The following is a 26,399-nucleotide window of genomic DNA, read 5'->3' as shown; positions in this document are numbered from 1 at the left end:
TGAGACTTTGAGATTCAGAGTGGAGTACAGGATATAAATCCAATATCTTCTTCTTACTTTCAGTTTTTATTTATTTTAAAGGCTGGGCTTATAGTTGAGTAGGGGCTGACAGAACAACATCAGCTTGTGAAGAAGAACAAAGTTTTAAAAAAGGAATATTGTCGATTGCTAATGTTGGCAAATGCAAAGCTTTATACATAAATGCCCATGGGAACATGGTTTTTGTTATACATTTACCAGAGGGAAAAACAGTCTCTAAATATGCAAGATCGGTGATTCTGTAGCTTTGTCTTTTCATGGTTTTCAGCTGCAAGAACAGAACTGGGGGGGGGGGGGATCGCATTAATAAGAAAGGACAGCTTGGTGCAGGTTATTTTTAATTTTGTTCCTACCTTGAGTGGCAGCCCGGTTCCATAAAAGAAGAGCCAGTGGATACATCTGGTTTCGGCGGAAGAGTTCAATCTTCTCTGTAACGAAAAAGTGACTTCGCTTGCCCCAGCGCAAACCCTGGGTTCCAGACCACAAGCGCCTGCAAGCGTGAGGCTTTGCTTACCGGATTCGATAATGTAGGCCGAGTTGATCTGAGCGACCTCGTAGCCCATTTCGGCTAGGAATAAGTAGTGGACCAGAGATGGATCGGTCTGTCTGGCCTGGTAAGCAAAGTATGCTGTCAGGAATTTCTCGGACCATCTTCCAAGCTCACACACAGTTCTGTAAAGCTGAAGGGCAAATGGACAGGGAGGAAAAAAGCATGAATAGTGCAGAAGTTTTTAGCCCTGCCCTGAATACAACGATTATTAAACTATTAACATGCTAATTATTATTCTTGTAAAAAAGAGAAAACAGAAGATATTTCAATTCAGATAGCTAAATATGAAGTTTTTAAAAAACGAAACATCCGTTTAAAATACAAAATGATTTTTTGAGCAGGAACACAGTTCCGGCTGGCTTGGCATCAGTGGGTGTGGCCTAATATGCAAATAAGTTCCTGCTGGGCTTTTTTTGCACAAAAGTCCTGTGTGAAACAATGGTGGCGTCAGGAGTGTGACCTATTATGCAAATGAGTTCCTGCTGGGCTTTTCCCAAGCAAAACAGTGGTGCTGTCAGGGGCATGGTTTAATATGCAAATGAGCTCCTGCTGGGCTTTTTCTACAAAAAGTCCATGTGTGAAACAATGGTGGCAGCTGGGGTGTGGCCTATTATGCAGATGAGTTCCTGCTGGGCTTTTCCCTCCGCAAAACAGTGGTGCTGTCAGGGGCATGGTTTAATATGCAAATGAGCTCCTGCTAGGCTTTTTCTACAAAAAGGCCCTGTGCGAAACAACGGTGGCAGCTGGGGTGTGGCCTAATATGCAGATGAGTTCCTACTGGGCTTTTCAAACAAAAGAAGCCCTGGAAAAAAATGAATGAATTGGATTTTATAAGGGTTGCCAGTTCCAGGTTTAGAAATACCTGGAGAGTTGTTTTTTTTGGGGGGGGGGGTGGAGCCTGAGGAGGGACTTCCACTTGAGTGTGATGCCACAGAGTCCATCTTCCAAAGAAGCCATTTTCTCCAGGTGAACATATCTCTGTCATCTGTAGAACATTTGTAGATCTTCAGCCACACCACTCTGATTGGCTATTCGTGATAAATAATTACATCAAACCAGTAATTGCATGTTCAATAAAGATACCGTGGGTGACGGAATAATTTACATATGTATCTTGATGCGGTGGGGGTGGGGAATACCATGAAATGACTTTGTCTTCTGAGACAACTGGACCATTGACTCCGTCTGATAATTCAGGTACCTTTGATTGTGAAAAGCTGACACAGAAATGAGATGGCTCAGTGTCAGCTGGCGAAACACCATAATTTGTACACAAAAAAGACTGAGACTGAGACACTACGTACTTCTTGGATTTACCAAAACCCGAGGTTACATTCTACGAAAATTTTATATACCAGATCTCTGATCAAATCCTGAGATATTTAATTTTTTAAAATGAAGTTCAGAATATCGTGACTTTTAGTTCTAATAAACTGGGCATTTTCCTATGGGTGTGAAGAAATGCATTTTTTTCTGGGTTTAAAGCAGCAAAACCTCCACTTTATGTTTTAAACCACCACCACCACCTCCCTCAGAGAACCAGCTGGAAAGGAGGAAATCCGTCTATGGCTTTCCAAGCTCACCTCAGCTACCTCTGAAGACATGTGAACAGGTCTAGCTGGAAACAACGGGATGGCCAAACTCCCCCCTCCAAGCAGGGAACAGAGATTTGGAGGTGTGAAATGCTAGAGAGGCTTCAGGAAGGAAATTCTGGGGATTTCAGGGAGAGCTTTTCTGACCTGGCTGAGACAGCGGGAGGAGAAATGGATAGATAGAAACTCCTCAGGAAGGAAGTCTCTTTTCTTTGGGTGTGGCATCCATGACAACGTACACAGACCTCTCTGCAGGATAGGCAGCCATTGAAGTACCTGAAGTATCTGAAGAAGTGAGCAGTGGCTCGTGAAAGCTCCTCCCCTGTCACAAATTTGGTTAGTCTTAGGGTTGCCAAGTCCAATTCAAGAAATATCTGGGGACTTTGGGGCTGGAGACAGGAGACTTTGGGGGTGGAGCCGGGAGCAAGGGTGTGACAAGCACAGTTGAACTCCAAAGGGACCGCACACCTTTTAAATTGGAATTAATGGAGGATAGGGGCATCTTCTTTTGGGGCTCATAGAATTGGACTCCCTGGGCCAATCTTTTTGAAACTTGGAGGGGTTTTTGGGGAGAGGCACTGGATACTATGCTGAAAATTTGATGCCTCTACCTCAAAAAACAGCCCCCCCCCTGAGCCCGAGATACCCGGGAATCAATTTTTCATTATACCCTATGGGAATCGGCCTCTATAGGGAATAATGGAGTGCCCAGCAGACATTTCCTTTCCCTCCCTCCTCGCTTTCTGATGACCCTGAAGTGGGGAGAGGTCCCCAGACCGGGGGATCCCCTGCCCCCATATGGGGATTGGCAATCCTAGTTAGTCTTGGTTCTTGAAGGCGCTCCTGGGCTCTTGCCCTTTTCTACGGCTACAGGCAGACTAACGTGGCCACTCATCTTGGTCTACCTGAAGAACTGAACAGCAACATTCCCTCTAAGCCAAGGGTGTCGAATTCATTTGCTATGAGGGCCAGATCTTGACCTTGTCGGGCCGGGCCATGTGTGTTATAAAATGTAATGCCAGGTCAGGGAGACATAAACTTTATACAGACAAACACAGACTCAGCCTAATCCACCCTGTTGACTTGCTGAGCCTCAGCCAACAGAAGGAAGAGAGGCTTGGCTCAGTAGTTCTGCTGTGCAATTGAGAGAGCCTGGCAAAGCTAGCTCTCTTTCCCCCACTTCCTCCCCAAGGGAGGAGCTTTGCTCTGTTGCTCGTGTGCGATTGAGCAAGCCTGGCAAAGCAAGTTGTGATGCAAAAGGAAGCAAGAGAGGGAGAAGGAAGCAGACGACAGTGAGTTGCTCTCCGGCTTGATAGGAGCCCACTGGGGCCTGATTCAGCCCCCGGGCTGCATGTTTGACACCCCTGCTCTAAGCTCTATGGAGTCTTGTGAGCAAACATTCTACTTCATGAGCTACTGGCAAAGTTGTGAATGAGTGATTTCGCTACTGCATACATTACCTTGCTCCGGGGCCAGAGGCTAAAGAACAGTGACCAACTCACACTAACTCAGCTTAGAGGGAACACTGGTAAGTCTTTCAGGTGCTACTGGACTCTGGCTCTTTTCTACTGCTACAGACAGACTAACAGGGCTACCCATCTGAAGAAGAAGAAGACTGCAGATTTATACCCCGCCCTTCTCTCTGAATCAGAGTCTCAGAGGGCCTCACAATCTCCTATGTCTTCTCCCCCCACAACAGACACCCTGAGAGGTAGGTGAGGCTGAGAGAGCTCTCCCAGAAGCTGCCCTTTCAAGGACAACTCCTACAATAGCTATGGCTGACCCAAGGCCATTCCAGCATCTGCAAGCGGAGGAATGGGGAATCAAACCCAGTTCTCCCAAATAAGAGTCAGCCCACTTAACCACTATACCAAGAAGAAGACGACTGCAGATTTATACCCCACCCTTCTCTCTGAATCAGAGACTCAGAACGGCCTACAATCTCCTATATCAGGGGTGGCCAACGGTAGCTCTCTAGATGTTTTTTGCCTACAACTCCCATCAGCCCCAGCCAGCATGGCTGATGGCTGGGACTGATGGGAATTGTAGGCAAAAAACATCTGGAGAGCTACCATTGTCCACTCCTGTCCTATATCTTCTCCCCCCACAACAGACACCCTGTGAGGTGGGTGGGGCCGAGAGGGCTCTCACAGCAGCTGCCCTTTCAAGGACAGCTTCTGTAATAGCCATGGCTGACCCAAGGCCATTCCAGCAAGTGCAAGTGGAGAAGTGGAGAATCAAACACGGTTCTCCCAGATAAGAGTCTGCCCACTTTACCACTACACTAAACTGGCTCTCTAAATGTATTCTGTGAAAATGGAAAGTGCCATCAAGTAAGCTCCAGGAGAACTGGCTACATCAGGGGTGTGTGGCCTAATATGCAAAGAAGAAGACTGCAGATTTATACCCCACCCCTTTTTTCTGAATCAGAGACTCAGAGAGGCTTACAATCTCCTATATCTTCTCCCCCTACAATAATAATAATAATAATAATAATAATAATAATAATAATAATAATAATAATAATAATAATAATAAAATTTTATTTATATCCCGCCCTCCCCGCCAAGGCAGGCTCAGGGCGGCTTACAAGACATGGAATGGACCATGATTAGAACAATACATTATATAATAAAATACAATAAAAACATTAATAAATTAATTAAAAAACCACTACAGTTAAAGGTGCTACCGTACAACGCGGTGTATATGTATATATCAGATGGCTAGGTGTCACTTCAGGATTCCATCTCTTAGGCCATCCTGAGTCACAGTTTGGCCACCCCTGGTCTATGGCTCCGCAGTCAAACCACTATGCACCACAGTAGTTACACCAAGTTACAATAATGAAAGGGAAGAAGAGTAGGAAACAGCAATAGGAGAAAACCCAGCCAATTTCTTTCTTGACACCGAAAATACATACAAAACCACAACATCCCTCCCCCCCCCCTTTTTGGCCCAAATAAAAAGTCTCGGAAACGTCACTGCCTCTGCCTTGGCTCTGGGAAGTCTGCTGGCCCCTTGGGTGGGTGGGGCTGAGAGGGCTCTCACAGCAGCTGCCCTTTCAAGGACAACTCCTGCAAGACAGCTATGGCGGACCCGAGGCCATTCCAGCAGGTGCAAGTGGAGGAGTGGGGAATCAAACCCAGTTCTCTCAGATAAGAATCCACATACTTAACCACTACACCAAACTGGCTCTCCCAAGGGCCCCACCCAGCTTGCAAGGTGAGGAGATCTGGCATCCCTAGTGTGTGTAAATTGAGTCTGTGGCCACTATATTTTTTCTGATGGCAAATGTTGATTTTTGCACAATGAAGCATTAAATGAGAGGGGGGAAAGTCATCAATGCTATCATCTACAAGCACATGCATTTTTTTTAAAAAAAAGTTGACACACTTACTTCAACAGCAGTTTGGCATGATCGACGCACCCCACTTCCTGTGGCATACATTTCGGCCAAATGATAAACCGCAAGGGGTTCTCCAGTTTGAGTTGCCAAGTAAAAATATTGGAAGGCAAGTTTAGAATCTTTCCTGACTCCTGCGCCAGCTGCAAATCAAGTTTAAGATGGAGCAAATGAATCGTCGTTCAATTGTCATGGAACTGAACAATTGAAAACACACACACAATTGTAGTGACTAGAACTTACTGTGGTACATGACTCCTAGATGAAGGTGGGCTCTGGGAAATCCTTTCTCAGCTGCTTTTTTAAAGTATTTAAAAGCTTCTGTATAATTCTGAAAAGGAAATTATTCTTAGAAGGTAAAGATTTCATCAACAGGGAAAGTGGTTCTTAGGAATCTGGTATCTCATGAGTCTTCGCAGTTACAGAAGGGGAAAAAATTGCTCCCCTTTCAAAGTATTTTCCCTCAACAGCTTTCTTTTTTTAAAAAAAATTAATAAAATGTATATGCTGCACCATATTAAAGACATGCTAATCCCATCGAATCTTAATATCGCAAAAAAAACATTACAATCCGTTGAAGAGATGATGGAATGTTGTCCCATAACCTGTTTCTGAAGCGTACTATTTTATGCAGCATTTGCTGAAATGCCACATTCCCTTTCGCTGAAATATATACCTTCATTTCTCAGCACTAGCCCACAAATAAAATAAATTTTTCAAGGTACTTTCACTATTCCAGAATCCCATTCAGCTTGCAGTGTCACGGATAAACTATTTTTTTGTGATGGCAATCAATTCATACTAGTTGGGGGAAGTGTCATTGGTTTGGTTTTTGAAAAATTCTAAACGGTGTTATTTCAAAAAATACGCTTTAATGCTGCATTCCCATACTCAGTTTTCAGAATGGGCGCCGCACGTCCTCCAAAGCTGTCTCTAGCTAAGCACATCGCAGCCCACTAGCGATACTATGCACGCAAAGCGCTGTCGGGTTGCGGCTGATTTATGTCAACTTCGGCAGGGGGTTTTCAAGGCAAGAGGTGTTCAGAGGTGGTTTGCCATTGCCGGCCTCTCCAGCAACTTCCTTGGTGGTCTTCCATGCAGGCTTTTTTTGTAGCAGGAGCTCCTTTGCATATTAGGCCACACACCCCTGATGTAGCCAATCCTCCGGGAGCTTACATGGCTCTTAGTGAAGGGCCTACTGTAAGCTCCAGGAGGATTGGCTACATCAGGGGGTGTGGCCTAATATCATGGATGGAATTCTAGCAGGAGTTCTTTTGCATATTAGGCCACACCCCCTGATGTAGCCAATCCTCCGGGAGCTTACAGGGCTCTTAGTAAAGGGCCTACTGTAAGCTCTTGGAGGACTGGCTACTTCAGGGGTGTGTGGCCTAATATGCAAAGCAGTTCCTGCTACAAAAAAAGCCCGCTTTGCTTACCTCCTTAGATCTGACTGTGCTGCCTTCCCTCCTCAACTATCAATATTAGATCGAGATCTTCTATTCAACACCCAAAGTGAAAAGTAATGTACATCCAGAACATTATGTTGTGATGGAAGCGGCAGGCTCCACCTCTCCCTAAGACCAACCAATGAGAGTAGATGGAATTTTGGGAAAAGACAGTTAAAAGAGCAGTTTGGGGGAAAGACAGTTAAAAGAGAAGTTGGGAGTTAAGAATATAAAAATGTAACAGACGCCGTGTTGGATCAGGCCAATGGCCCATCCAGTCCAACACTCTGTGTCACACGGTGGCCAAAACCCAGATGCCATCAGGAGGTCCACCAGCAGGGCCAGAACTCCAGAAGCCCTTTTGCCCCCCCGCCCAAGCACCAAGAAGACAGAGCATCACTGCCCCAGACATAAGAGAAAACATATGGGATCAGGCCAATGGCTCATCCAGTCAAACACTTTGTGTCACACAGTGGCCAAAACCCAGGTGCCATCAGAAGGCCCACCAGTGGGGCCAGAACTTCAGAAACCCTTCCACTGTTGCCCCCCCCCCCAGCAAACTCCAAGAATACAGAGCATCACTGCCCCAGACATAAGAACAGAAGAGAGACCATGTTGGATCAGGCCAGTGACCCATCTAGTCCAGCACTTTGTTACACACAGTGGCCAAAACTCAGGGAATATCAGGAAGTCTTGGAGGAGCTCCAGAAGTCCTCCCACTGTTGCCCCCCCCCCCCCAAAAAAGCACCAAGAATAATGAGCATCACTGGCTGGTCGGAAGTGAAAGGGAAAAGAGTATGTCTGACTGAGTGAAGCTGAGGTGAAGATCAGCTTAAAGCTTAATGGACAGAGAAGTCCATTTGTAACAAAAAAAGCTCAGATGCTGGAATAGGGAAACAGATCAAAAGTTCAAGGGGAAGAAACACTGTAACCTCTACCTTGCTTTCTTCAGTGTTATGTTTAAGCTGTAAATAAAACGTCATGGATCAGCCAGGCTCAGGAGAGCAAAGGGATGGTGAGGACTCCTCTGAGGAAGAGGGAGTTAGCAAACCTGTCTCAAGCTCATGGCCAGGGGCAGAAATATCGCAGGAGGAAGCAACCCTGTTGTAAGTGGAAACAGCGACTCTGAGGGGCCTGATTTAGATGCCCAGATGGAAGCCAGTACACCTGGCCCCTCACCTTCCTAACCCTGGGCTGGCAACGAAGAGCCGGTTGCCAGTCAGTTCACCCCCTCATCCCCAGAGCATAGGGAATGCTGTTGGAAGAAGATTAGCAGAGACCGTCCACCAGCCCAGGTTCAACAATGCGGGCGAGTGCTTGCGGGAGCAGGACTGAGGAAGACAGCGAGGGCATGAGGCAATGCAGGAGTTTACCAGCGTGCAGGTTGAAAACAACAGAGAAGGGAGTAGCTGTGTGGAAGTAACTCGTCTGTTAGTTATTAACCTTGCTTCCTGTATTCATAAGGACATAAGAGAAGCCATGTTGGATCAAGCCAATGGCCCATCCGGTCCAACACTCTGTGTCACGTAAGAACACAAGAGAAGCCATGTTGGAACAGGCCAATGGCCCATCCGGTCCAACGCTGTGTGTCACACAGTGACCAAAAAAAATCAAGTGCCATCTGGAGATCCACCAGTGGGGCCAGGAGACTAGAAGCCCTCCCACTGTGCCCCCCCCTGCAAGCACCAAGAATACAGAGCATCACTGCCCCACTCAGAGAGTTCCAACAATACACTGTGGCTAATAGCCACTGATGGACCTCTGCTCCAGATGTTTATCCAACCCCCTCTTGAAGCTGGATATGCTTGTAGCCGCCACCACCTCCTGTGGCAGTGAATTCCATGTGTTAAACACCCTTCTAGAGAGATTTCTCCGTTTCTGACCATTGCCTGTATGATAGAAGCCTCGTTCTTGGATTCCCCCCTTTGGACTTGAAGTCATTAGTGTTGTCTGATCTGTGCCTGAACCTCGCTGCTCTGATGCTGAGAAGCCAACTCTGTGCACTTACTGTGTGTTGGCATTCGGGACACAAAAGCTAATTCCTTGTTTGTTTAATCCTGTGGGCTGTGTGTTTCAGAGTCAGAAACACACACATGCACACCAGTCTATACATTTTTAAGATGATGACTAAAGAGTGGCAGCTTGTGCATGGGACAGTGTTTGCACCTCAGCCCCCATAACTCGGTGAATTGTTTGCGTGAGGGCCTGTTAGTAAAGTGGGCTGGACTTTGCTCTCTGTTGATGTTTCTGTGAGCGAGAGAGGACCTAAGAGGTGAAGTGGTCACGGCTCTCTGGAGTGGTTGTTTCCACCTACAACAGGGCTGCAAACTTGAGATAGAGTCCCAGTGAACACAGGGCTTTACCACATTCTAATTTCAATTGTACATTCCTATTTCTGGGGAGTGGCGTGATTTTGTCCCATACAGAATTGGCCAATTCAACATGACACAGGTTAATGGCTGGCATATCTCCCTGCAGATTCAAACTGCTGGTTTTTATGCCAGACATAAACCAGTGTAATATTGAATCTCCACTAGAGGGAGTAAAACAAATGAACAGATACAGAAGAAGACGAAGACTGCAGATTTATACCCCGTCTTTCTCTCTGAATCAGAGACTCAGAGTGGCTCACAATCTCCTTTACCTTCCTCCCCCACAGCAGACACCCCTGTGAGGTAGGTGGGGCTGGAGAGGGCTCTTACAGCAGCTGCCTTTTCAAGGACAACCTCTGGCCAGAGCTATGGCTGACCCAAGGCCATTCCAGCAACTGTAGAGGAGTGGGGAAACAAACCTGGTTCTCCCAGATAAGAGTCCGCACACTTAAGCGCTACACCAAATTGGCTCAACCACCCAACCCTCCAAAGAAACAGGGGGGGCTTTCACATACACACTAAATAACACTTTCAATACACCTTCAATGCACTTTGCAGCTGGATTTTATGGTGTGAAATGGTGAGATGCGCTTGCAAACAATTGCTGAAGTGGCCTGAAATTGCATTAGTTTCCATGTGTGACATTCGCCCAGGAATTTACAAGCGAGGAAAAAAATGGGGAACTTTTTTTCTCTTACGATTTAATTCCCTCTTTGAACCTTCTGCTGTGGCCCTGGTAGCCAAGAGGCAGGGAGTAGTTCAAAGATAATGAAAAGGTGACTGGAAATATGCATTCTCTTGCAAATGCTTTGTGGGGATGTCAATTCATACTTCACATTTTATAAAATTCATCATTTTCTGGGCTACTGCTTGCAGTGCAAAGAAGGGCCGACAATACTCACCACCTGGACACCTCTGCCACGGAAATAAAGGAGACCTAGTCCGCATAACCCAAGAGGATTGCCCTGAGCAAAACATTAATTGGGAATGTTTGTTTTAAATTACTTGAACAAGTGTCTGCAGGATTAAAATTTCACGTTCCTGATTTCTGCTTTCTGAATCAGAGAGGAAAATCACCTTCGCTTCGCCTCGCCCTTTCTTCCTAAGGCCTTCTTCTGAGTGTGACCTCAGACCTCTGCTTTAAGGGTCATTCCTTACTTTGCCTATTTCCTTTTGCCTCCTGCTTGTACTGGTAAAAGAGACCGGGCTGTTTTGTTGGGCAGGCTGACGAGTGGCAGGAGAGCTCTTTTGGGGAGGTCGGAAACGACTGGCGCTTGCACAGGGGTTTTACCTGGGATTTACCTTTACCTGGGATTATGTTTACCTTTACCTGGAAATGTCGTGACTTCACCAGCCACATGGTGACATCCCTTATAGTGTGATGCAGCAGTAACGTCGTCACATGGGGGCATTGTCTTAATGTTCTCCCAAAACCAGGGCTCACTTTGTAGCAGGAGCTCCTTTGCATATTAGGCCACACACCCCTGAGGTAGCCAATCCTCCAAGAGTTTACAGGGCTCTTCTTACAGGGCCTACTGTAGGAACTCATTTGCAAAAAAAAAAACCCTGGGTCAACTACCAAAAAAAAGCCCGTGTGAAGCAATGGTGACAACCAGGGGTGTGGCCTAATATGCAAATGAGTTCCTGCTAGGCTTTTTCTACCCAAAAAGCCCTGGTTTGAGTTAAAATGGATCAAGTCCTGCCTGGATAAGTGAACTCTGCTTCCTAAGTGACCTTAGAGCAAAAGGTTCAGTCCCTCTTAGAGGATTCTGATTCTCAACATACTTATTTTGTTGCTCGGTTTCTAGCAGCTGTGGAGAAGTGTCAAAGGGAGGTCTTTTTAGACATGGGTGTTATAGAAGTGTTTCTGTTTTATTGTTCAGGACCATGGTCTAAGAATGGGGGGTGGGGAGAGAGAAAGACAGACAAACTCCTCCCCAGGCTCCATCCCCAAATCACCTGGAGTTTCCCCAACCTGGATCTGAAATCTTTCCATCAATCCCCCAGCAGTGGCCAGGGGGGGATCTGGAAAACCTACTAGAACAAGAGAAGTAAAGGAAAGTGGCCAGAACTGACTACCTAGTTTCTAACAAAACTTTTGCGGGACGGGGGGGGGGGGGGGGGGGGCGGGAACTAGGGCTAATTTTTTTGGTAGGAAAAGCCCAGCAGGGGACTCATTTGCATATTAGGCCACACCCCCTAACACCACCATTGTTTCACACAGGGCTTTTTTGTAGGAAAGGCCCAGCAGGGGGCTCATTTGCATATTGCCACATACCCTGATATCACCATTGTTCCACATAGGGCATTTTTTGTAGAAAAGGTCCTGCAGGAACTCATTTGCATATTAGGCCACCCCACCCCCTGAACGGTGCCGTTGTTTCACACAGGGCTTTTTCATAGAAAAAGTCCAGCAGGAACTCATTTGTATATTAGGCCACACCTCCTAACGCTACCATTGTTTCACACAGGGCTTTTTTGTAGAGAAAGCCAGCAGGAACTCATTTGCATATTAGGCCACACCTCCCAACATCACCATTGTTCCACACGGGGCTTTTGGGTAGGAAAAGGTCCAGCTGGAACTCATTTGCATATTGGGCCACGCCCTCTGACGCCAAGCCAGCCGGAACTGCGTTCCTGCTCAAAAAAAGCCCTGAAAAAAGGAAAAGAAAAATAATATCCCCAAATAAAAAATATTTTAGTCCTATTTTCAAAAACATGGAGGGAGGAAGACAGCTGATCACCCCGTTGTTTTTAACAGTACACAAAAGAGAGCATGGTTGAAGAGAGTTTAAGATAACTTAGCTGCATTACATGACAATGGCTGTAGTTAAGTCACAAATTCTGAGGGAAAAAATATCAACGGAAGGCAGAAAATGCTCACAATACCTTGTCTGCGGCAGTTCTGAAATACCTCAGGGCAGTTACATTATCCTGAACAACTGCAGCGCTGCCTTCTAAATACATCTAGAGCATAATAAAAAAATGGGGAACATTTCTTTTTAGAGAATAGCAGACCTATAGATGGGGAGGGGGGGCTTTATTATATTGACTTTATTATACTTTTATCCCAGTTTTATGATCACCATCTCCAAAGTAGGCTCACCTCAATAGAGACAAGCACCACTCACCGGCAAGAAGAAACCAACACGCTAAACACGACGATGTAAGAACATTCTCAGTGTCAGGGGCAACCTACTGATTTTCTCTTGCTGGTGTTAACCTGGGGGGAAGGGGGGGGCACGGCCATCAATGTTCCCTCTAAGTTGTGGAGTCTTGTGAGCAAAAATCCTACTTTGTGAGCGACTGGCTTTAGAGTTGTGAGCTCCTGCATACATTCGTTTGCACCCGGGGCCGACTAAGAGCTAAGACGAAAATGTGTGAGCTGAGGCAAGAACGTGTGAGCCGAGGCTAAAAAAACTGTGAGCTAGCTAACATGAACTCAGCTTAGCGGGAACGCTGGTGCGGGCCATCCAGTCCGGCAAGTTTGACACCCCTGCTCTAAGTGTGTCTAGGACCGATTCCCCACTAGCCTTACAACGCTCTCACGCTCCTCTTCTCCCCGTGGCTTCCGTCGGATTTCGCACTAGCTGCCCTGGGGCTGCAACCAGCTTCGCCTTTTTCGCGAGGCAAACAGAGACCGGTTTTTAGAGGATCTCGTTTGCTGCGGGAAAGAGGCGGAGCGAGGTTCGGGCCCCGGGGCAGATAGTGTGAAATCCTGAGAAGAGGAGCATGAGAGCGGAGTAAGGCGAGTGGGGAATCGGACTAGGTGTTATCTCACTGAATGGGATGCCTCTCTTTGTCTTAACCTGGGAGCTGCCCTCTGACCCCTCCTCCCTCTCCCTTTCTCGTCTCCCCTCACCCTCTCATGGCCTTCCAAGGAGACACATGTCTCTGCAGGTCTCCCCTGTAAAGACAATGCCCTCGTACTGCACAAGCTGGCCATTTGTGATAGCGAAAGGACTCTGGTTCGAGTCTCTGTTCTTTTGACTGCCACCTGAATGTGCATCTACTTGAATAAAAATAAATTTATCTTTTTTGCAATGCGCTTCTTGAGAGATTTACTTACTGCACGCAGTTTCGTGCCTCTAGGTGATATTAACCAAATATCCCAATACTCGCTGCAGGTACAGTCCTCTTCACTCTTTTCTCATGGGCTTATTTGCAAACTCATGCTCACCACATACACCTGTGCGGTATTAAGATGTACAAACCAAAGAGCCAGACAAGTCCCATGTAGATTTCCAGAAGGAAGAACTGAAGAAGAAGAATGGCAGATTTATACCCCGCCCTTCTCCCTGAATCAGAGACTCAGAGCGGCTTACAATCTCCCATATCTTCTCCCCCCCCACAACAGACACCCTGGGAGGTGGGTGGGGCTAAGAGGGCTCTCACAGCAGCTGCCCTTTCAAGGACAACTCCTGCGAGAGCTATGGCTGACCCAAGGCCATTCCAGCAGCTGCCCTTTCAAGGACAACTCCTGCGAGAGCTATGGCTGACCCAAGGCCATTCCAGACGGTGCAAGTGGAGGAGTGGGGAATCAAACCCGGTTTTCCCAGATAAGAATCTGCACACTTGACCGTTACACCAAACTGGCTCTCGGCAGGTGTCGTCAGGTGGGGATCCCAGAGTTGGGGATCCCTAAGTACCCTCCAGTCCCCAACAATGTCTAGTCAGATGTAAGTCTCATGATGTAGTCTGTGTGGAAAGGACCTAGGGGGTCTTCGCGGACTATACATCTGAATATGATGCGGTGGCTAAAAAAGCCATCAGTGTGATGCGGTGGCTAAAAAGGCAAATGCAGTCTTGGACTGCATCAACAGAAGTCTAGTGTCCAGATCACATGAAGTGATGGTATCGCTTTACTCTGCTCTGGTAAGACCTCACCTGGAGTACTGCGTTCAGTTTTGGGCACCACATTTTAAGGATATAGAAAAGCTGGAAAGGAGTCCCGTGGCACAGAGTGGTAAAGCTGCAGTCCTGCAGTCCCAAACTCATTGCTCACGACCTGAGTTCGATCCTGGCAGAAGCTGGGTTCAGGTAGCCGGCTCAAGGTTGACTCAGCCTTCCATCCTTCCGAGGTTGGTAAACTGAGTACCCAGTTTGCTGGGGGCGGGGGGAGTATAGATGACTGGGGAAGGCAATGGCAAGCCACTCCATTAAAAAAGTCTGCCATGAAAACGTCGTGATGAGACGTCACCCCAAAGTCAGAAATGACTGGTGCTTGCACAGGAGACTATCTTTACCTTTAAACAAGCTGGAACGGGTCCAGAGGAGGGTGACGAAGATGGTGAGGGGGTCTGGAGAGGAAAGGTTGAAGGAGCTGGGGATGTTTAGCCTGGAGAGGAGGCGACTGAGAGGTGATAGGATCACCATCTTCAAGTACTTGAAGGGCTGCCCTCTAGAGGATGGGGTGGAATCGTTTTCTGTGGCCCCAGAAGGTAGGACCAGAACCAACGGGTTGAAATTAAATCAGAAAAGTTTCCAACTCAACATTAGGAAGAACTTCCTGACAGTTAAAGTGATTCCTCAGTGGAACAGGCTTCCTCGGGAGGTGGTGGGCTCTCCTTCCTTGGAGGTTTTTAAATAGAGGCTAGATGGCCATCTGGCAGTAATGCGGATTCTGTGAACTTAGGGAGAGGTGTTTGTGAACTTCCTGCATTATGCAGGGGGTTGGACTAGATTACCCTGGAGGTCCCTTCTAACTCTGATTCTATGTTCAATGGGGCTTGCTCTCAGGTACGTGTGCATAGCATTGTGGCCTTCCCCGTTCATTGAGAACTGTCACTGTTCACAAAATATCGCTTCAAAGACAATAATGACTCTGAATCCTGAGAAGCAAGACAGTCAATATCTTCTGTATAGTGGAAACTGAGAGCAAAACTGAGCTCACGGGGTGTGGATTTGAGCTGGTGTACCACATGCTGGAACCACAGACCCTCAGAAAGGTTCTGGCCCGTTCTCTAACGTCTCTACAGCAAATGCAAGACATAAACACATGTAGCTGCCTTCTACTGAATCAGACCCTTGGTCCATCAAAGTCAGTATTGTCTGCTCAGACCAGCAGCTGCTCTCCAGGATCTCCAGCTGAGGTCTTTCCCCATCACCTACCCTTTGGTCCTTTCAACTGGAGATGCCGAGGATTGAACCTGGGACCTTCTGCAGGCAAAGCAGATGCGCTACCATTGAGCCCCTTCCTCATTTGTGTTTGAGAACGGCTTCAACCTACGGGGTGGGACGGTGGTAGAGCATCTGTTCGGTAAGCAGAAGGTCCCAGGTTCAATCCCTGGCATCTCCAAAAAAGGGTCCAGGCAAATAGGCGTGAAAAACCGCCGCCTGAGACCCTGGAGAGCCGCTGCCAGTCTGAGTAGACAAGACTGACTTTGATGGACCGAGGGTCTGATTCAGTAGAAGGCATCTTCATAGGTTCATATGTACAGAACCTATGAAGGGGGATAAGGTCAGTGGCGGACTGGCCAGGGTGTCAGCTTGCCCGATGGCAAGTGGGCCCCCTTAAACATTAGACAATAAGTTAAAAATGTTAATGACGCTTTTAGTAGCTTGAAAATATAATAGAAGTCCCAGTGTTATTACTGTAATGCAGCTAAAATTGATGCCGTCTTTAGGGTTGCCAGCACACCTGGAGAGTTCCCGTTTTTCCAACTGATCTCCAGCTGGCAGAGATCAGCTCTCCTGGAGAAAAGGCAATCTGTATTGCCATTTAGTATCTACTTTTTATTGCCAATAATACGTGCAATATATGTACACTGTAATTACTAAGATAGATAGATAGATAGATAGATAGATAGATAGATAGATAGATAGATAGATAGATAGATAGATAGATAGATAGATAGATAGATGATAGATAGATAGATAGATAGATAGATAGATAGATAGATAGATAGATAGATAGATAGATAGATAGATAGATAGATAGATAGATAGATAGATAGATAGATTGATTGATTAGTTGAAGGTTGAAGAAAGGTTGAAGGAGCTGGGGATGTTTAGCCTGGAGAGGAGGTGGCTGAGAGGTGATAGGATCACCATCTTCAAGTACTTGAAGGGCTGTCCTATAGAGGATGGGGTGGAATTGTTTCCTGCGACCCCGGAAGATAGGACCAGAACCAATGGGTTGAAATTAAATCAAAAGAGTTTCTGGCTCAATATTAGGAAGAACTTCCTGACCGTTAGAGCGGTTCCTCAGTGGAACAGGCTTCCTCGGGAGGTGGCGGCTCTCCTTTCTTGGAGGTTTTTAAACAGAGGCTAGATGGCCATCTGACAGCAATGAGGATCCTGTGAATTTAGGGGAGGTGTTTGTGAGTTTCCTACATTCTGCAGGGGGTTGGACTAGATGACCCTGGAGGTCCCTTCCAACTCAGGAGGTGGTGGGCTCTCCTTCCTTGGAGGTTTCTAAACAGAGGCTAGATGGCCATCTGACAGCAATGAGGATCCTGTGAATTTAGGGGGAGGTGTTTGTGAGTTTCCTGCATTGTGCAGGGGGCTGGACTAGATGACCCTAGAGGTCCCTTCCAACTCTATGATTCTATGATTATATATATATATATATGCATTTATTTTGCAAAAGTTTTAATTGTACCTTTTTTCCCTCTTATGTATTTTTTGAAAAAAAAAATGATTCATTGCTTATACAAATCGAATGATAGCCTTACAGTTGTGGGTGAGCCCCCTAGGTCTCCTGGCGAGCAGTATCTTTAGACCCAGTCCGCCACTGGATAAGGTTCTTCAACTACAAAATTAATCCCAAGAAGGAAACACAGGTACCTTTCCCAAGAACGCCATACCATTTGGGTCTCCTGCGTCTGCCGCTTTTAGGAAGTAGTAGAAGGCTTTCTAAAGAGAAGCGGCATGCACAAAAAGGTTACGATCTACTTCACATCCCCCCCCAGATAGATTGAAAAGCTACAGATGACCTTTAACGAGGGCACAGATACTATTCATCAGAGTCACCAGCACGGTGTCCACCTATTCTAGCGGATGCATTTATGCCCTGCTTCTCAGAAACGTTTCCATAGGTGGATCTTGACCTTGTGTTATTTTTAAATGCATCGGAATACATGGGAAAGAAAATGCGAGAAACCAAACGTGCAGATTTCACAGAGGCTCTACTGGTATCCTTCCGGACATAAAAAAAAAGATATTCTGGCATAAATTTCCCATTAACGGAATGAAAGATGTAACTTCTGTTGATTGCCCCTTCTTCCTGCCCCTCCGCCACATCTGAGGGTCTCTTGCTCCCCACCAGTAGCATTTGTGGGAGTGGAAACTGGAAGGGGTCTGCCTAATGATGGAAGCGCCTTCCACTAGTGGAGAATTTAGTCTGGATGCGGAATGCTGAAGAAGATAAGAAGATATTGGATTTATATCCTGCCCTTCACTCCGAATCTCAGAGCAGTTCACAATTTCCTTTATCTTCCTCCCCCCACAACAGACTCCCTGTGAGGTGGGCAGGGCTGAGAGAGAAGCTGCCCTTTCAAGGACAGCGCTGAGAGAACCAAGGTTTTTTTTTTTTTAGCAGGAACTCCTTTGCATCTCAGGCCACGCACCCCTGATGTAGCCAATCCTTGTGGAGCTTACAGTAGGCCCTGCACTAAGAGCCCTGTAACCACTTGGAGGATTGGCTACATCAGGAGGGTGTGGCCTAATATGCAAAAGAGTTCCTGCTACAAAAAAAGCCCTGGAGAGAACTACGGCTGACCCAAGGCCATTCCAGCAGATGCAAGTGGAGGAGTGGGGAATCAAACCCGGTTCTCCCAGATAAGAGACCTCTGGCTGACCCAAGGCCATTCCAGCAGGTGCAAGTGGAGGAGTGGGGGAATCAAACCCGGTTCTCCCAGATAAGAGAGCTATGGCTGACCCAAGGCCATTCCAGCAGGTGCAAGTGAGGAGTAGGGAATCAAACCCGGTTCTCCCAAATTAGAGTCCACTTACTTAACCACTGCACCAAACTGGCTTGCTCCCAGGCAAGCAGGCATAGGATTGTGGCCTTCCTCATTCATTGAGAACTGTCACTGTTCACAAAATACCGCTTCAAAGGCAATCATGACTTTGAATCCAGAGATTCTGCATTTTCAGATTTGGATGTATCCTTTCATTACTTGGGAAGAAGAAGAAGGAGAGGGAGAGGGAGAGGGGGAAGAATTGCAGATTTATACCCTGCCCTTCTCTCTGAATCAGAGACTCAGAGTGGCTCACAATCTCCTTTGTCTGCCTCCCCCACAACAGACACCCTGTGAGGTGGGTGGGGCTGAGAGGACTCTCGAAGCAGCTGCCCTTTCAAGGACAACCTCTGCCAGAGCTATGGCTGACCCAAGGCCATTCCAGCAGCTGCAAGTGGAGGAGGGGGGAATCAACCCCGGTTCTCCCAGATAAGAGTCTGTGCACTTAACCACTACAAACCGGCTCTCAAAAGAAGGACTCATTAAAAAGGAGGACTCATTAAACTCTGTGTGCTCGTGGGTGTTTTGGAGCTGAATTACTTTTTTTTTTTTTGGAGAGCACACATGGATTTGTTAATCTGCTTTATACCAAATAAGATTCTAGGTCCATCAAAGTCAGCACTGTCTACTCAGCCTGGCAGTGACTTTATAAGGTTTCGAGCAGGGGTCTATCACAACACTTTCGGCCAGACCCTTTCAGCCGGAGAAGCTGAGGATTGAACTGGGACCGTCTGTGTGCCAAGCAGATGCTCTACCATCGAGACATGGCCCCTACATAATATGAACGTTCAATGTGTATTTGAGTATACTTACAGCATGATCTCTTTTAAGGCCTTTTCTTCCCAGAAGGTGCAGTTGTCCGAGGAACACCTGGAAGTCATCATTTTAAAAGTGATTGTTTTGTGTGTTTTTTTCTGAATCAAAAGTCAAAGGGTTCTGGGCAAATAACCTCAGAGTCAGATGAGATTATTTCCAGTATAACAGGTTTGGTAAACGGGGTGGGATTCTAGCAGGAGCTCCTTTGCATATTAGGCCACACCCCCTGATGTAGCCAATCCTCCTGGAGCTTACGAAAAAGAGCTCCGGAAAGATTGGCTGCATCAGGGGAGCGTGGTCTAATATGCAAAAGAGATCCTGCTAGAATTCCACTCCTGACGGTGAATATTGTATCTTCCAAATGATACAGTACAATCAAGTACAAGCTTGCTGAAGAATTCTCTGTAAATTCAGTATCTGATGCCGTTGGCATCAAGAATAATAATATGTGAGTACCGGTCCGTGGCCTGTTAGCAACCAGGCCGCAGAGCGAGGCAGAGCGGTTGCTACCACACCACACCTTTCAGGGGAGGCAGCCTCGGAGTGAGGCAGAGCACGCCCACCGACCTGGGCAGACAAAAGAGGCCGCACAGCCTCACTCCAAAGCACCACCTCTTTCATCCTCTTGGGTCCCAGGTGGGCGGAAGGGGCAGTGTGGCAGCAACCTTTGCCTACCCCTCATTTAGACCCCCATGGGGGGGGCAAGGATGGGGCGTGGGCTGGGGAGGGGTGGCAGCCTGGGGCAGCAAAACCCCCAGCACCGCCACCGCCGGTCCATGGAAAAATGGTCTTCCACGAAACTGGTCTCTGGTGCCAAAAAGGTCGGGAGCCACTACTCCAAGGGCTTATGCAATGTTCCCTCTAAGCTGCAGAGTCTCGTGAGCAGAAATTCTGCTTTGTGAGCTATTGGTAATAAAGTTGTGAGCTGCTGCATCAATGAGAGTGCTCTAGGGCCGCCCTTCCTGAGCTAAGACAAGAATGTGCGAGCTGGAGGCTAAAAATCTGTGCGCTGGCTCACGCTAACTCAGCTTAGAAGGAACACTGCTTACATGCCAGAGCTCTTATTGCAGGGTCTACTGTAAGCTCTTGGAGGATTGGCTACGTCAGGGGGGTGCGGCCTAATATGCAAAGGAGCTCCTGCTAAAATTCCACCCCTGATGTAGCCAATTCCCCAAGCGCTTACAGGGTTCTTACTACAGGGCCTACTGTAAGCTCCAGGAGGATTGGCTACATCAGGGGGGTGCGGCCTAATATGCAAAGGAGCTCCTGCTAAAATTGCACCCCTGATGTAGCCAATTCTCCAAGAGCTTACAGGGCTCTTTGTACAGGGCCTACTGTTAGCTCCAGGAGGACTGGCTGCATCAGGGGTGTGTGGCCTAATATGCAAAGCGCAGGGGTGGAATTCTAGCAGCTGCTCCTTTGCATATTAGGCTCCACCCCACTGATGTAGCCAATCCTCCAAGAGCTTACAGGGCTCTTTGTACAGGGCCTACTGGAAGCTCCAGGAGGACTGGCTGCATCAGGGGTGTGTGGCCTAATATGCAAAGCGCAGGGGTGGAATTCTAGCAGCTGCTCCTTTGCATATTAGGCTCCACCCCCCTGATGTAGCCAATCCTCCAAGAGCTTACAGGGCTCTTAGTACAGGGCCTACTGTTAGCTCCAGGAGGACTGGCTACATCAGGGGTGTGTGGCCTAATATGCAAAGCGCAGGGGTGGAATTCTAGCAGCTGCTCCTTTGCATATTAGGCTCCACCCCACTGATGTAGCCAATCCTCCAAGAGCTTACAGGGCTCTTCGTACAGGGCCTACTGGAAGCTCCAGGAGCATTGGCTGCATCAGGGGTGTGTGGCCAAATATGCCAAGGAGTTCCCTGCTACAAAAGAAAGCCCTGCAAACTCATCTGTTCCATGGGCCAGATCTGATATAAATGTCACTTTGTGTGGTCAGGCCGGTCGTACCATAAAATGTAATGTCAAATTCCGGAGATATAAACTTTATAAAGGACACAGGGAAACCTAATTAAGGATTGTTTATTTTTCACGCAAGATGCAAACATGCTTAAAACGCTGAATGTTGAAAACACTGAAATGCTTGGAGTGTTTATTTAACATCCTTTGATCCCTGCAGAGCTTTTTTTTTTTGTAGCAGGGACTCCTTTGCATCTTAGGCCACACACCCCCTGATGTAGCCAATCCTCCGGGAGCTTACAGGAGGCCCCGTAAGATGAACCCTGTTAGCTCTTGGAGGCTTGGATACATCAGGGGGCGTGGCCTAAGATGCAAAGGAGTCCCTGCTACAAAAAAAAAAGCCCTCGTCATCCCTGATACCACCTGCTCTGAATTATTGCATCAAAATTAGGAGCCTTTTAAAATATTTGCTCCGGGGAGCACCCTGCTGGCAGGTGCAATGGGAAGGCGCTCTGCACTCCCTGGATTCTGCCCATCAGAGAAAGAAGGGGAGGGGGCAAGGCACCCAGCAGCAGTGCAGCCATACCCAACCCCCAGCTCTGACCCTTCCTCCTGGGAAAAGGCAAAGCATTTATTATACCCCCCCCCCTTTTCTGGCAAAGTTGGATTATAGCCACATGAAGTAGCAGAATAGCCACAGAATAGAGAATATCTGTCTGTCTGTCTGTCTGTCTGTCTGTCTGTCTGTCCATCTGTCTGTCTGTCTGTCTGTCTGTCTGTCTATCTATCTATCTATCTATCTATCTATCTATCTATCTATCTATCTATCTATCTATCTATCTATCTATCTATCTATCTATCTATCTATCATCTATCTATCATCTATCTATCTATCATCTATCTATCTATCTATCTATCTATCTATCTATCTATCTATCTATCTATCTATCTATCTATCTATCTATCTATCTATCTATCTATCTCTCTCTCTCTCTCTCTCGGCTTGGCTTCGCGAACGAAGATTTAAGAAGGGTGCAATAGTCCACGTCTGCTGCAGGCTCGCTGGTGGCTGACAAGACCAATGCGGGACAGGCAGGTCCGGCCACAGTGGCTGCAGGATTTAGGGTTGGTGCTGTAGCAGTGCGATTCTTCCTCAATCTCCTTTTGTCCTCAAGACCAGCTATGCGTGCGTTCTCAAAGGAAGAGACAGCCTGGTGGATGGTGTGCCTCCATGCTTTGCGATCTGAGGCTAGGTCAGACCACTGGTGATGGTTGATGCGACAGGTCTACTGTGTCAAGCATGGTTCTGATGTTCCAACACGCAAGCTTTAGTCTTTGCACACTTTGTGAGGCAGGTGCATGCCTTTTCTTTGTTGTTATCTATCTATCTATCTATCTATCTATCTATCTATCTATCTATCTATCTATCTATCTATCTATCTATCTATCATCTATCTATCTATCTATCTATCTATCTATCTATCTATCTATCTATCTATCTATCTATCTATCCATCCATCCATCCATCCATCCATCCATCATCTATCTATCTGTTCGTCCGTCTATCTATGTGTCTCTGTCATCTCTCTCTCTCTCTCTCTCTCTCTGTCTGCCTGCCTATCTATCTGTCTGTCTGTCATCTCTCTCTCTGTCTGTCCGTCCGTCCATCCATCCATCCATCTATCTGTCTGTCTGTTTATCTGTCTGTCCGTCCGTCCATCTATCTGTCTGTCTGTCCATCTTTCCATCTATCTATCTATCTGTCTGTCTGTTGTTAAGAAGAGAAGAGATTGGATTTATACCTTGTCCTTCACTTGGAGTTTCAGAGTGGCTTCCAATCTCCTTTAGTTTCCCCTCCCCACAACAGACACCCTTTGAGGCAGGTGGGGCTGAGAGAGCTCTCCAATAACTGTTCTTGAGAGGACAGCTCTGTGAGAGCTGTGCCTGGGCCAAGATCACTCAGCGGGCTACATATGGAGGAGAGGGGAGTCAAACCCAGTTCTCCCAGATAAGAGTCCGCACACCTAGCTGCTACACCACATTGGTTCTCTCAAAACCAAATTATTGCTGTAATTAGGACGGGCCGGGTTTGGCAACCCCATAAAACACTCCAATACATAAGAACCCTTAACAACACTCCAGAACATAAGAGCAGACAGTCTGACAACTCAACTGATAAAATATTGTCACCCAGAAATGTTTGGACAGGAATTGCATTCTCTTAAGGGCACGGTGTAGGTTTGATGACTTTGCACCTGAAAGCCCCGACCCTACAGTCAAACCTGTGCTGTCAAACTCTAGAGTTCCCGAGCGATTGATGTGCAGTTTTGACTTAATGCCGCAGGGGGTTTCCCTCTTGTCTTAACCTTTCCTTGCCGAGCTCTCTCAGCACACGTACACCTCTGTGCATAACCCAGTCACTGCCAATGGAAGCCAACGTATCTTACTTGTATCTGCGTGTCTCCTCTTTCGGCCAAAAACCGGTAGTACTGATAAACATCCCAGTCCAAGAATTCTGTATTAGAACTATGATTGTCTGGCTTTTCCGTCAGCCTCACTTTTTCTACTGGCAAGTCTTCGCTCTTCTCTAATTGTTTAGCGACTGCGAATTTAAAAAGGACCGAACTGCATCAGTGGAATGAGCATTATCCTGAACAGGGGTGTCAAACTCATTTCTTATGAGGGCTGGGTCTGACGTACATGAGACCTTGCCGGGCCGGGCCATGCGTGTCATAAAATATAATGCCAGGTAGCAGAGATATAAACTTTTAAAGGACACAAACACAAAGATTTTTTTAAAAGCATGCTTAAAACATTAGCACTCATTGGTCATAAAAGTGCTTTCTTTGTATCTCTCCCACAGGATTCAGGGTACTTGGCTAAGGAACCTCTGACTCTTTTCTTTATTTCCTGGGGACCAAGAGGAGGAGGGGGAGGAGCCTCAGCCAATAGAAGGAAGAGAGGCTTGGCTCAGTAGCTCTGCTGTGCCTGGCAAATCAAGCTCTCCCTCCCCACTTCCTCCCCAAGGGAGGAGCCTCAGCCAATGGAGAAAATAGAGGTTTTGCTCTGTAGCTCCTGTGCGATTGAGCAAGCCTGGCAAAGCAAGCTGTGATGCAGAAGGAAGCAGACGACAGCCAGTTGCTTGGGGGCCTGATTTGTCCCCCGGGCCGCATGTTTGACACCCCTGGTCTAGAATGTATACACATTTGAGGCGGCTGTTTCAGGACCAGATAGGATTGTCAGAGAAATTTTGTTGTCTTGAACGTAAGGATTTTCTACTGGCATAATGTCTTTCTCGGGGTAGCCTAATAGTACACGATAAAGCGTTCGTCAGTGTTAGTCCACCATAACCTGAGCAACCCTTGTGACTGTGGGCTTTCCCACATTCTCAATTGTTTCGCTTGTGTGTTCCTGTTGCTTCTGGTTTTTCTTCCCCTGCTCCTCCTAGTGGTCGATTCGATATTACACCGCTTTTGCCCAGCATGGAAATTCGCATTTTAAACATGCGAAGAGATATGCCCGACAGAAAATGGTGTAATAGCAAATTGACCACTAGAGGGAATAAAGCAGGGGTGGCCAAACTCTGGCTGGGAAGACTCACATGGCTCTTTTGCACATGCTATGTGGCTCTTGAAGTCCACACCGATGTGGAAAGGGCTTTTCTCTCTTTAAACCTTTAAATCACTTCCCTCTTGAGATCTCTTCTCCAAGCCAAGGCAGCCGGCGGCTTGGAGAATGCATTTAAAGTTGCTTTCTTTCCACCTCCACCTCTCCCCATCTATTTGCTTGCCGGCCTGTGTTGCTGTCTTGCGACTCTCAAACATCTGATGTTCATATTTTGCAGCTCTCGAACGTTGGACACCTATTCTGTATGGCTCTTATGATAAGCAAGTTTGGCCACGTGTGCAGAGCAGACACCTCCCTGAAGCAACAGGAACACAGCAGTGATGAAAATGAGACTACAGAAAAGCCCTGGATTTCAGGACTTCTTAGCACGCTAGATGGGTTACTGTGGAGGGAGCCTCTTTGCCTGTTTTGCATCATAAATCCTAAGCCAGGGGTGGCCAAACTGTGGCTCGGGAGCCACATGTGGCTCTTTCACACATATTGTGTGGCTCTCAAAGCCCCCACCACCCTGTCAGCTCACTCGGAGAAGGTAGTTCTCCCTTTGAATTATTTCTCCAAACTAAGCCAGCCAGTGGCTTGGAAAATACATTTCAAGTTGCTTTCTTTCCACCTCTCCCCCCAACTATTTCCCTTCCTCCCTTTTTCCCTCCCTTCCTCCCTCCCTTTGTTCCCTCCTTCCCTCCCTTCCATCTTCCCTCCCTCCCTTCTTCCCTTCCATCTTTCCTCCCTCCCCTCCCTTCCATCTTTCCTCCCTTCTTCCCTCCCTTCCCTCCCTCCTCTCCCTTCCTTCTTCCCTCCCTCCCTTCAGTCCCACCTTCCCTCCCTTCCATTTTCCCTCCCTCTGCTTCCTCCCTTCTTCCCTCCCTCCCTTCCATCCCTTCCCTCCCTCCCCTTCCTTCCATCTTCCCTTCCTCCCTTCCATCTACCCTCCCTTCTTCTCTCCCTCCCTCCCTCCCTTCTTCCCTCCCTTCCCTTCCTCCTCTCCCTTCCATCTTCCCTCCCTCCCTCCCTTCCCTCCCTCTCTCCCTTCTTCCCTCCCTCCCCTCCCTTCCATCTTCCCTCCCTCCCTCCCTTCTTCCCTCCCTAACTCCCTCCTTCCCTCCCTCCCTCCCTCCCTTCCCCCTTCCCTTCCCTCCCTCCCCTTCCTTCCATCTTCCCTCCCTCTCTTCCCTTCCATCTTCCCTCCCTCTCTTCTTCCCTCCCCTCCCTTCCATCTTCCCTCCCTCCCTAACTCTCTCCTTCCCTCCCTCCCTTTCTTCCCCCTTCCCTTCCCTCCCTCCCCTTCCTTCCATCCTCCCTCCCTCTCTTCCCTTCCATCTTCCCTCCCTCCCTTCTTCCCTCCCCTCCCTCCCTTCCCTGCCTCCCTTCCTTCTTCTCTCCCTCCCTTCCCTTTCCTTCCTCCCCTCCCTTCCATCTTCCCTCCCTCCCTCCCTGTCTTGCAGCTCTGAAACATCTGACATTCAGCTCATGTGGCTCTCAAACATCTGATGTTTATTCTGTATGGCTCTTACACTAAGCAAATTTGGCCACCCCTGTCCTATGCACTTCAGTCATTTCAAACCAGGGCAAGACACAGCAAATAACCACTTACTGAAATGAGAAACTTTCCTGTAGTTGACGAGTGCTGCCTCGCAGTTCCTTGGGACGTTGATTCCTAGCCAGAACCGATAACCCTGAGGGGG

The 26,399-nt window shown here is 47.5% G+C and overlaps 1 protein-coding gene across 1 annotated transcript in view; it reads right to left on the bottom strand.

Annotated features, from left to right (window-relative positions):
- Positions 1-26,399, bottom strand: part of SEL1L2 (SEL1L2 adaptor subunit of SYVN1 ubiquitin ligase) — a 91,790-nt gene that overhangs the window by 13,478 nt on the left and 51,913 nt on the right. Inside the window, exons 9-18 of the mRNA XM_060257474.1 lie at positions 26,309-26,390; positions 23,538-23,692; positions 19,181-19,237; positions 17,193-17,261; positions 12,294-12,371; positions 10,307-10,369; positions 5,831-5,918; positions 5,582-5,730; positions 554-719; positions 393-467 (exon numbers count right to left, since the gene is read on the bottom strand). Coding sequence (XP_060113457.1) covers positions 393-467; positions 554-719; positions 5,582-5,730; positions 5,831-5,918; positions 10,307-10,369; positions 12,294-12,371; positions 17,193-17,261; positions 19,181-19,237; positions 23,538-23,692; positions 26,309-26,390 — 982 coding nt within the window. The remainder of the gene's footprint in view (positions 1-392; positions 468-553; positions 720-5,581; positions 5,731-5,830; positions 5,919-10,306; positions 10,370-12,293; positions 12,372-17,192; positions 17,262-19,180; positions 19,238-23,537; positions 23,693-26,308; positions 26,391-26,399) is intronic.

The sequence above is a fragment of the Heteronotia binoei genome, chromosome 1, assembly GCF_032191835.1.
Source record: "Heteronotia binoei isolate CCM8104 ecotype False Entrance Well chromosome 1, APGP_CSIRO_Hbin_v1, whole genome shotgun sequence".
Lineage (NCBI taxonomy): Eukaryota > Metazoa > Chordata > Lepidosauria > Squamata > Gekkonidae > Heteronotia > Heteronotia binoei.
The sequence above is the reverse complement of the archived record's forward strand: the minus strand, read 5'-3'. Positions and strand labels throughout refer to the sequence as shown.